We start from the raw sequence: 12677 nt of genomic DNA, 5'->3' as shown, positions 1-12677 counted from the left end.
CTGTGATAAAATACCATTACCAAGGCAACTTACAGAAGGAAAAAAAAAATCTATGATGGTTCCAGAGACTTAGAGTTCTGGATGTCAGAGTGGAGGTAACAAGTGGCAGACAGCGGAGCTCACATCTGCAACTACAAACTGGGAGCAGAGAGTACACTGGGGATAGACTGGTGCTTTTAAAACCTCAGTGCCCACCTGCTGTGACACACCTCTTCTAACAAGGCCATACCTTATAATTCTTCCAAATAATTCTACCAAGGGGGAGGGGACAAAGTATTCCAACATAGGAGCTTATAGGGACTATTTTAATTCAAGTCACCACAGAAATCCTACCTATCATAATTAATAACCTATTGTTTATCATTAGCTCAAAAAGAAAAGGACAAAAACGTTTAAATGAAATACAGTAAAATTCATGTATATGTAAAACATTTAGTATAGTTTACATGTTAAAGAACATCATAGATAGGGGGAGATAATCTCAATAAAACTGATTAAAAGTTGTATTAACAGACTTTATGAACAACAACTAGCTACATTGCAAATAACCAAACCATGTCTTTCTCCATAGCCAGCTCAGGTTGCTTCCTTGTGTGTGTGGCCAGATGCCCCCTGTAGCTCTTACAGCCAATAATCTCAACAACCCCAATAGTAAAGGCACCTCCCTTTCCCAACATCTGGAAAAGAGAAATGTGTTCTCCATGAGCCAAGCAGAATGCTATGCCTCTCTCTGAGCCATTATTTATACCACAGACATGCTTACAATTATTTCCTAAATTAATGGTGTAATGTTAATGAAAGACAGCCCAGAAGACACATCCTTCCCATTGGTGAATCTCCAGAACTATAACTGCAAATTTATCACAGGTGACCTGGTTCTTAGAAAAGTTTCAAACGAAAATGTCCAGATTACCTTGAGGCTTGATTAGAGGTGCGCTCTTGACTTTCTTCCCTTTTCTCTCCCACACTTACAAGTCAGAGATGTCTAAGAAATAGTTCACATTTCCACCTACTCTGCTTTGAAAATTATAATCTTGCAGGAAAAGCTTTCATATAATGAAAGCAGAAGTGGTTATCAATAAAATATCCTTTTATTATATCATTAGAAAGCATGGTTTCTTAATAGTTTGTGACCCCTTGACCTTTGAATATATCTCATAAAAGCTAAGAGGCTCCCACCACTGTACCCAGGTAAAATCTCTGTATTTGGTTTGACATTTTCATTATTACTTTCAGAACTTTCAAAGTGGGGATATTGAAACATCTGGGTGCTACCTCTCTGTCTCTGTCTCCCTCCGTCTCCCATCTCCAATCTTGTCCCATCTCTGTCAGAACAAGCATAAAGTTTTATTAGGAGATTTTTGAGTGCTTGTGAGAAAACTAAGACAAAAGTCTCGTGACCTCAGATTCTTCAAAACCAAAAACTTGTCCTTGGATTATGCTTTTGTCTCACTCCCATGTGTAGCAGATAGGGATAACTTTACTTCAGATTATTTATTACAACTGGTGATTACTATGTGTTTACATGCCTCTAATAGAAAATCATGTTTCTTTGTGGAGCTTGTCCATCACATGTGGCTTGCTTTTGTGATTGGTCACTTTACTCCTGTGAGTTCTCGAAACCCTTAGAGTATAAATTGTCTGATGCTTTGAATAAACTTGGCTATTGCATTATGCTTTAGTGTGCCTCATTTATCTGCTCCATTCTCCCAGGTCCCACCACCTCTAGAGCAGTAAACACCACTCCATCTTTTTTTGCAATCTACTGACTATTTTTTTAAAACCATACAAATATTTTTAAAGTAGTACATTGTATTTATACAAATTGCTTAAGGAACAAATATAAAACTGGATGAAACACGGAAGGTCATTTATGGTAGTAATCTCTCACAATGTCCAACCAGCTTGGAAATAGGCACCAGGAGAGGTGTACAGATACTACAAAGGAAATGCTGTATCTGTGAGAAAATACGGAAAGAACAGGGACAGCCACAGCATTTCCAAGCATAGTGCACAGACTAGAATTGATCCTCGTGAATTTGGAATGATGTAAATTGAAGAAAATATCTGCAGTGCTGGTGGATATGAAGCAAACCTAGTTTATAATTTACACAAAATTAGGTTCAGGAGTAGGCAAAATAATCTTCCTTCTCTCCTTCTTGCCCTTGATCTCTTAATTCCCTTCCTCCAATTCCTTCTTCTTCTTTTTTTTTTATTTTTTCAAAGTAATCATGATTTTTAAGAAGAGAGCCTACCATTTAAGGGACTCACATTTCCCAATTAAGATTTATACAAATACAACCATAAGAGTTATGTTGACAAAGTAAAAAAAGGTATTTTTCTTTTTTGACAAAAAATCCTATTCAATTTGAGATCATTTATCTGAACTCACAATATTATTTGGCTGTGGAATGGGTCAGCTGATCTACCAAAATGTGCGTATTAACTATTAGGTCATGTGAAACTCTTTATCTGATGAGCTGTGAAGAGAAATAAAAAGTCCTAGATATGTGTTTATTTTAAAGGGAACCAAATTATACATTTCATCATCAGCTTTAAAAGATGCTTTTTGGGATGCCCATAAAAGAAGGAAGTCCATGGGTTTCAGTGTCAGATTAAGAATCAGCAGATATTGAGCCAAATCTACAGTGAAAGTAATACTCTGCTGTCTAGTTGTTAGTATTGATTATAAGCAGGAGTAAAATGAATACCTATGATGTAAGCCATCCACATGGTAAGTATGGAGCATACTGGCACCCCTTTCAGAGCAGACTGACAGGTGTAGCTTCAGGAGAAAGCTCCAGCTCCTGAAAGCTCTAAATCTAGTGCAGGGTTTGGCTGGCAGTGGTTCCTTTTACAGGAGAGGCCAACATTGTAGAAGAAAGCCATTTTGTTGATCCTCATATTTCAGAGGACTATAGCCAGGCACATTTCATCAGGGGCATATTGTTTGAGAGTGGCAGCATCCTGTCACGCTATTTGGGCAAGAGATAGTAACAAGAGTCACTCATGAAGAGCTGGAGGTTTAGACACTAACTTGAGGAGAAGTTTAAACCACAGAGAAGATGGGCTGTGGAGAGTGTGGTGGTTACTGCCCTGTTCTCTGTGGTAGGGAAAAACACCTCTCTTCTGTGGGTTACTTTAGAGCAGTGGTTCTCAACTTTCCTGATGCTGTGGCCCTTTAATATAGTTCCTCATGCTGTGGTGGCCCCAAACCCTAAAATTATACTCATTGATACTTCATAATTGTAATTTTTCTACTGTTGCAAATCATAATGTAAATGTCTATGTTTTCTGGTGGCCTTAGGCAACCGGTAAAAGGGTCTTTCAACCAAAGAGGTTGTGACCCACAGCTGGAAAACCACTGAGCTAACAGCACTTGCTGTGCAATTATAAACACCAGAGTTTGGCTCCAGCATTCACACAACAGGTTGAGAACTGCTTTAGAGACTAAGGTATCTCAGCTCATGGTCAGTGGGTGAGTAGGTAGCTTTCCTTCTTTGGTAGCTGCTTCATGCCATAGAGGATTAGCTGTTGTGTGGATCAAAAAGCTCTAAGCCCAGGTCCAGTAGGTGATTTGGTTCTGAAGCTTCCTGCCTACTGAGGATGGTTTAGCACTAAGCAGATATTTAAAATACTGAGATGGGTGGTAGAGTGCCTGGCTCCCTGGGTTCTCTCCTCACCTGCAGAACTGCTATGGAGGACCTATGCTTGCTTTGCCTACTTTGCAAAGCATTTGAGGGACATAGCTTTAGTTGGTCATTTGTAGTCCTTAGGTGCACAAACTCTAGAGTTGGTAGAGTCACAGATGATGATGATATCATTTCTGAAATTTTGCTTCTTTCTTTTTCCCTTTCCTTACTCTAACTTTATCTTTATTCTTATTAATTTCTCTTTTAATCCTTTAAGTTCATACTTTATACTATATGCTTATATCACTTTCTTTTTCTTTCTCTCTTTTTCTATTTTTGAAAAGTCATTTCTACAATTGGTATTTCTACACCTGGTTTATTCCCATTTTATTTGGTTTTATCTAAGCATTATTGGGAACCAAACATCAAAAGAATGCTGCCTACAAAGAAGACCCCAAATTAAAAACCACAAGTCCATCCCCACAGATATATGAATCGAAGGGTAGAAAGATAAGAGCTATGACCAGGCAAGGCAACAACACAACCTCTCCACATTTTATTGTCATTGTTTTGGTTACAGACTCCTATATCGCCTACTGTGACCTAAAACACCCTTCATAACTGAGGATGACCCTTAACTTCTGATCTGCTTGTCTCCTCTTCCCAAGTTCTCTGACTATAAGCCTATGCTACCACAATTTATTATTATTATTATTATTATTATTATTATTATTATTATTATTATTATTATTATTTTACCACATTTGCAGTCCTGGGAATAAGACTAAGGCTTCATGCATGGTATCCAAGCACTCTAGAAATTCAACTGTATTACCAGACTCACCTAGAAGTTATTAACTTCCCAAGAGCCTAATCCAAAGACAGTGAATATCCTACATGCCAAACATGTAAGTCTTGTTTTAAAAATAATCAATGAGACCACAAAGAGGATTAGAGGAAACAGACAACTGAAACAAAGAAATCCACTCAAGATTTACAGATGAAATTCAGCCACTTGGATGAGACTTCAAGTCAAGAGTTAGAAATTAAACCGGTATTGTAGGAATGAAGAAACTTTAGGAATTAAACACTGCCATCACTACCACCAACAAACCAAACCAAACCAAGCCAAATCAAAGCAAACCAAACCAAATACCCCACTCAATGGAAAGCATCATTAAAAGATGAGACCCAGTGGAATAAAGAACAGGGGTTAAACAAAGTAGAACACCAAGTAGGCATGACCAGAAAATAACATCTCCTGGTCATATTGGAATCAAAATATTTACACGACAAAGTGAAGAAAGACTCTGCAGAGTTGTGGAATGGAAGGGCTAAGATCCTTTCAAAGTTAAGCCACTCAGAGCAAAAGACTTTGCTGAAAAAATTCTAAGGGACTGGAGAGTAGGGACTAACACACATCAAGCCATGAAACAAAATGTCTGCCAAACAAGATTTCAGCATCCAGTAAAGCTGCCCTTTAAAATAGATATAAACAATGCAGAAGTGAAGATTGGGAAGGAAGTTTAACCTTGTTAAAACAGGAAATAATGTGTCAGAATTACCCTAAATATAAGGGGTCTTAATGGTCCAATTAGAACATGTATACTGGCTAAGGTAACAAGAAACAAGATTCACCTATTTGCTACCCACATAAAACTCAAGTCACTAGTAAAGACATAAAGAGATGAGAGTGGAAAGATTCAAAAAACAATCTCAATTAAATGACATCTGAAGGTAAGTATGCACAGATTTGCTCATACGTGACAAAGCAGATCTGAAGCCAAATTTATTTGGAAGAGATAATGCTGTTACATATTAATAAAAGGAAGACTACATCAAGAAGATAAAATGTTTGCAACCACTTCGTGACACATCTCTGAAATCTCCACTTGAGGTGGAAGCATTAAGATCAGAAGTTCAAGGTCATCCTCAGCTATACAAGTGAGAGGCCAACCTGGGAAACACGAGACTGTCTCTAGAAAACCAAAAGCAGCAACAATAACGGCCGACATTCCTGCAGTTATCATGGAGTGCTCAAGTAATTAAGTTGAGTAAATCACAGGACTTGGTACCTTAACTCTCTGCATTCAGATACAAATCTTCATCTCAGTCATCTTCCCAGTGAATAGATGCTTCTCTGCTACAATTTTTGAATACATAAACTCGTTTGATATTTTCTAAAAATGAATCAAAGATCTTAAAGTAAGACTGGAAACTCTGAAACCACGGGAGAAGAGCAGACTGAAATGCTTCAGGATATGGATACAGCAAACTGTTTTCTGATAAGAAAAATAAACAGCTCAAGAAATAACAGACAGGATTGATAAATGGGATTGCATCAAATTACAAAGCTTTGGCACTACCTAAAAATGCATTTTCTTTGCTGGAAAGAAGGGAAGATTGGTGAGAACAATGAGAGACTGATACAGAGCATACCAAGAACACAAAAATGTTAGACCTCAGAACAACAAACAACCACATCAGTAAATGGGCAATGAACTGAACAGATAGTTCTCAACATAAGAAGGACAACTAGCCAATACATGCATGAAGAAGAAATATTCAGTATCGTTAGCCACCACGGAAATTCGAGTCAAAATTACACTGAGCTTTCATCTCATCTCAGCTAAAAGGATTTGTTAAAAATAAATTACAAGACACCTTCATAGGAAAACACAAATTCTAAGCCTTGGCAAGAATAGTAGGAAAATTGAACTTTATACAACATGGGCAAGGATATATGTCAGCCCAGCTACTCTGGAAATCAGAAAAGAGGCTGCTTAAAAAACTAAAAATAGAGCTACCATAGACTCCAACTATACCACACCTGGGTATACATACTCACAGGAATTCAAGTCAACGTACCATAGAGATACTTGCATATCCTTGTTTACATCAGCACTATGCATAATTCTGAAGCTATTTGATCAGCCCAGGTATCCATCAACAACAAATAAAGAAAATGTGGCATCTCTACACGACAAAATACAATAATTAGCCATAAATAACATAACATACCATCATGTTATAGTCACAAATCACAAATCATCATGTCAGCAGAAGAGAGCTGGACTCAAAAATACATTTCTAGGTTCTACATATGAAAATGCATGTGTATATATATGCAAATATATAAATATATAAATATATGAAAAATACATATGAAAGTAGGGTAGGATGACTTTTATTCTGGAAGAGGGAAGAGACTAGAGAGAGAAGGAGGCAGAGAGGGCAAATGAAATAGGGGTGTGAATAAGGATGGTCAAGGTACGCCATGTGCTTATGTGAAAATTACCAGAATGAAACCTTCTACTTTTTGTACAATTAACAGAAGCTAATAAAATAGGCTTCAAAATAGATAGAGTGTCCATCAGATAGGCACCCAACAAAGCACAGAGCTTCTCCTCTTCATATCTGAAAGTTTGCCATAATAATTAAAAAAGTAGCTACCTAGCTTTGTAATGAGGTGCTTTAACAACTCATATTGCAAATACCAATACAGTGTGTTGTCATTGTTCTTGGTACTATAAGAATACTGTAGTTTCAATCCTGGTGAACTTGTCCTCCAAGGAACTGTGTATTTCTGGGAAATTCTCATGGTAATTTTAAACAACCAAGGGACCTAAATAGTGAGATTTCAGCAGCTTGGCTGGGTACATAAGCTAGAGGCATGCAGAAAACATTTTCTTGCAATATGTAAATCAGCGCATTCTTTGAATTTCCCATCCTCCTTTAACACGAGGCACAGAAAATCAAGTGCAATCAAACACCACTGCTTAGTTAGTGACATGGGTCTTTCTTAGCGCCTGTCTACCTGTGATTTTGGCTATACTTTAGAAAAGATTTTGTTTCAGTTCCTTTGAAACATTGAATAATTCACTCTTAATGAGAGCTTTCACATGGATAGGAACACTGTACAGATGGCTCAGAAGCATCCCCGGTCCACTTCTGGGCACCAGCCTCTCAGAAAACCTACAGCTCACTGGGCCCAGGCACAGTAGCTAAGAAGAGACCCATCTGTGATCATTCCCCATGTGGAACACTGCCCAGAGTCTCAAGTCTTTAACAAAACCTCAAAACCACAAACCTCCCAAAGCTCAGCATGGTATGAAATGCCTTCCCGTGCTTCCAAAAAAAGTTATAAAACTCGCAAGACCTCTGAGATGGCAACCCAACCCTTGATTCTCACTACCGTGGTTAAAAGCATCATGAAGTTCATTCTAGAAGGCAGCTTCAGCCCCACTTTTAAAAGCACAGCCTTTGAAAGAAGTCCTGTTGTGAAAATGCACTCTATTTAATCTATTTCATCTATTTTTTGTTTTACCTGGTGTGGAGAGGAAAACCTCTTCTCATAGGTCAGTCTACTTCCTTCTAGGGAAAACCGGAAGCCTTTCTTTCGTATGCTGTCTTCCGAGGCAGATTTCCGCACCGCATCTTCCTTCTCTTCCTCTCCAGCCTGCTCTTTCTGCTTCTTTTTCTTTCTTCTGTTTTTCAGCTCCTTTTCACTCTTGGAACTTAACTTTGACGCTACTGAAGAACTCTCCGAGAAAACGCCTATCCCACCGGCTCCGCTGAAGTCTCTGGATTCTGCAGAAGCTGCTGCAGCTGCTGCCTAGAAGGCACAACGTAAGCACAGGTTGTATACAGCTTTGAGAGCCACACAATTACTGCTTCAAGTTTGTCTAGAATACAATGAATGTGACCTTGAAATACAATTTTGTATAATGTCCCATACTTTGGAAAACGGGACGTTTTCATTAACCAAAGAATAAAAATCAACACGGAAGTACACATATATAAGTGATAGAAATCTAATTCTAACCTGATGTGGCAGTCTAATTATCTACTAACATGAACATAAAAAACATAACATTTCCCATGTGATCAAAACAAGATTTAAGGAGGAATTTAAGAATTAAAGTTTGCTATTTAACCTCGAAGGCATTTGCTCTTCGTCACATTCGAAATGACCACCAAAGCAAGTTATGAAATTAAACTCAGTCAAGTATTTATCGATTAAACCTCTTAATCTTTTACCTTAATTACTTAATTATAAAATGTGCAAGGATATAACAGACTATATATTAGGGTATCCCAGGATGCCAGCATGATTCTATAAATGATAAGTATATGGCTTTAAGGGAAATACAGTGTTCAATATTGTTGTTACTACTCCAGTCTACTTTATTTTGGTCTTTATTATAGGTTGAATGATAGTGGAATGCATTCAACAGACAATAAGAGGCAAAAAATCAGTTCATTTAGTTAGCATATGTCATTAGGTTAAACATATATATTTAGAAAAATAATTTCCTTATTTTGAAGACTCATTGAGTCTACATTAAGAGTTTCCAGTGCAAGAAGCTGGGAATGTTAGTGTTGTTATGATTTCATGTTAGATAGGGTCTTGTATTTCCCAAATCTGTGAAATCATTGCAGTATGACTTGCATTTTCTGACATTCTTCACCTCTAGTAATTCTGTACTGAAGAAGCCACTCTAACTGAATTCCTGTTTGCTGGGGTATTAAGGAATTCCTTCAATTGACAGCATATTGCTCTGCCTACTTTAGAAGCTTCAGTGAATGAGGGTACTGATAGTCAATTTCTTAAGATGTCACAAGGAAGAAAGTGTCAAGAAAGCAATTGTAACCGATTGCCCGCGGTGTATATTATAATCACCAAATCAATGAACATTTTGCTTACAACCAAACAGATCCCTGACAGCATACACCTTTGACTCTCCAATGTCAACCACAGCCATCAGGTCAGAGAAGGGAAATTAACACAACAATCTCTATGCCAGTCAGCTCTACCTGAGCTTCTTCCTGCTGCTTCTTAAGTTGCTCCAGCATCTGCTGAAACTCCGCCTCCTTCTGCTCCGCCTCCTCCAACGTAGCCTGGTTCTGTTCTTCATAGGCCATGGCCACCACAGCCAGGATCAAGTTTATCAGGTAAAAGGAGCCCAAGAAAATCACGAGCACAAAAAATATCATGTAGGTTTTCCCAGCTGCACGCAGAGTCTGTGAAAAATGGAAGGACCATGTTCATAAATTTCACATCGGCTGTTACAAGCTCCTTCTCTAAAGTAATAAAAGATTCCTCGGCAGTTCCCTTGGTCATGGCGGAATCTCATGCTTCCTAGAAGAACCAGTATGTCAGTTCTTACCAGCTGATAAAGGTTTTCCCAGAAGTCTTGAGTCATGAGACGAAATAAGGACAAGAAGGCCCAGCTGAACGTGTCAAAACTTGTGTAGCCATAGTTGGGGTTTCTCCCAGCCTTCACACAGATGTACCCTTCTGGACACTGGCTGTAATTACATTAGAGAGGAGAGAGGAATCCAGCATCTGTGAATTTGTTGGTCTTTTTTTTTTCTTTTATTTTTATTTTTCATTTTACTTGATGTGAATTATTTTGTACAGCCTCTACAGAAATCTTACATCTTCTGACTTATTTAGCATGCATCCTGCACTAGGTGGCGTTTCCTGTGCAGTAATCGAATTTACCAGGTCTTGTAGGTTCCTCTAAGTCCTAATTGTAACATCATGTTTATCATACACCCATATAAGATAATCATATCTTGAACAATTTCTTTTGGGACAATGGACATGATCAGATAAATAAATCCATAGAAATATAATTGATTTCCACAGATGATGTCTTGATATATAAGTGGGGTGTGTGTGTGTGTGTGTGTGTAAACTAGAGCAGAAAGAAGAAAATATGGTAGCCGAGAGCGAGCACCCTAAAAAGAGAATGACACACAGAGGAGTGTGGATCGCATAGAATCACCTCACTTGCTGATTAAGCAGAGCTTAATGTACTGTGACTCACATTTCTGGGCTGAGTGAACTGGGGTTAATTTCCTGACCTGGCTAGCCCTCAGGAACCTCACAAGCCAGAATGGACTAATAAAAGGACCGGTCTCAAAACAAAAACAACAACAAGAAGAAAAATCTACCAATATGCAAACACTCAATATGATACTGTGTGCAAAGCACTTAGTACTGTACAGGTAGTTGGGGGGTTAAAATGCTTGCCTTACGTATCACAGATCTAATCATAGATAAAGTATTTTATCACAGGAGCCAAGTATAAACCATATCATCAATGAGAATTTTGGTGAAGGTGTTAGTTGCATTGTGTAGAATATTATCACAGAAAACATGTTAGATTTTTGCCTATTTGTCCCTCTAATATCTGACCAAGTAGGGAAAGATCAATATTTCCCTGAACTTTACCAGGCTTTGTTTTCATGTGTAATGTTTCTTAACTACAAACATTGCCATGATGTTAAGCATAACTAAGTATTCTCTATTCTAGCCATATATCCACTAATGTATTTAATCAATGGAGTTATTACAGTGACAGTATGCAATTGGGAAAAACAGAGGGCAAGACAAATGACAAAATATGGTAGAGTGAGAATTTGAAAGTATGAGAAAACTCCAGTCTATTTTATGTACTTTGCTTTGCTGAAATACTGTAGGCAGATTGTCACCGTGTGTCTCAAGGTGACATGATCTTCATGGATTTTATTTTCTGTTAAGCCATGGAGATCGGATTAGCTTAAATGATTAATCATACATTCTTGTCGGTGATTATGAATTCTGATGCATCGGCTCTGAGTGTCTATTTTCCATTGTGCTCATTTGGAAGATTAAATGTGACCTAGTACAGAACAATAATTGCTGCTTCTCTGTGTGTGAAGGAGGTGAGAATCTGCACTTGTCTTGGCTCTTTTGTGAGTCAGCATGAAGGAGAATTTATGGAGGACTTTGAATGAGGACTGAGTAGGGGCCAGTTGTGTGGGATGTGGCAGATTAATGAGGTTGACTGAGTGTCAAGCGGAAGCACAACTTACCCAGCATCTGAGCTGTTCCCACAAAGCAGAGCATCATTTTGTCCTTCCAAAAAATAAAAGTGACCTATGTAAAGAGCAAAGGATACTCATTAAAATCCCTTTCATTTGATCACTGTATTCAGGTAAGGACGCTCATAAATGTGCCAGTTGTCATACAAGTAGACAAATTGATTGAAAGTCATGGCTAAATGAACATCCCCCCCCTCCCCACTTAGGAACTGACTATCCAACAACTATAAATGGTATTTTGATTAAAGAATGTTTAGAACATTTACTTTAAAAAGAAACTTTGCCAGAATCAGCACCACCACCAACAATAATAGCATTTTCAGGTCAGCATTTATTCATTTATTACAAACACAACCTCAAACTGCTTAGGGGAAGCTTCAAGAGAAAGCCATGGCATTGAGTCAGCTTGCTTGGCACAGATTAAGAGCAAGGGGAGGCTTCTCAGTGGTGCATGCATACTTTTTGCCTAGACTCAATATAGATGTAGAGGTTTTTTTTTTCCCTGCCAATTTCATTTCATGTGAGAAGTGGGCTTTAGTGCTTGTTCCCTCCTTATAATATTTGTTTGTTTGTTTGCTTGCTTGCTTGCTTGCTTGCTTGCTTGCTTGAGTTCTTTCTTTGAAATGACCAAAAGAAGTTTTTATCTTGGAAAATGGTAAACTGTCTAAATATATGCCACTTACAGTATGGAATATATAATTTTAAGATATTGCAAAAATAATCTTAGGAACTAAACACACATAAACAAATACATGTAAATACACACACACACACACACACACACACACACACACACACACACTCATGCAGTCATACACTCACACACATACCCCTAAAATTTACTCTGTTGGTACTTAAGAATACCTAAGCCTTGTGTTCCAGAATTATATGAATAGACTATGTAGGAAAATCTAGGTCATAATTTTACAAACTATTTTTAGACCTTTACATGAAACTGTAAAAGTCAAGATTGCTATGAATCTAAAAACAAGTCTACTAACACACTACCAAAACCACATGTGACTGGTGTACAGGCCACATATTTAGATGTTCATTTTACCTCTTCTTAAGAAGCATTTTAGAAACACAAAAACAGAAAAAAAATGTGCAAACGATACTGATGATTTGATTGTCTGAAAAAATTAGAGGCGTTGAAGCCCCCAAACAGGC

The 12677-nt window shown here is 37.9% G+C and overlaps 1 protein-coding gene across 4 annotated transcripts in view; it reads right to left on the bottom strand.

The window, feature by feature from the left end:
- The window catches only part of LOC117703068 (sodium channel protein type 2 subunit alpha-like), a 130702-nt gene that overhangs the window by 58730 nt on the left and 59295 nt on the right, over nt 1–12677 (bottom strand). For all 4 annotated transcript variants that reach the window (XM_076928833.1, XM_076928836.1, XM_076928834.1 and 1 more), the window contains exons 8-11: nt 11499–11562; nt 9803–9944; nt 9450–9656; nt 7960–8247 (exon numbers count right to left, since the gene is read on the bottom strand). In XM_076928833.1, the coding sequence (XP_076784948.1) occupies nt 7960–8247; nt 9450–9656; nt 9803–9944; nt 11499–11562 (701 nt within the window). The remainder of the gene's footprint in view (nt 1–7959; nt 8248–9449; nt 9657–9802; nt 9945–11498; nt 11563–12677) is intronic.

The sequence above is a fragment of the Arvicanthis niloticus genome, chromosome 2 (assembly GCF_011762505.2).
Source record: "Arvicanthis niloticus isolate mArvNil1 chromosome 2, mArvNil1.pat.X, whole genome shotgun sequence".
In the NCBI taxonomy this organism is placed as follows: domain Eukaryota; kingdom Metazoa; phylum Chordata; class Mammalia; order Rodentia; family Muridae; genus Arvicanthis; species Arvicanthis niloticus.
This window is presented reverse-complemented; position numbering and strand designations above follow the sequence as displayed.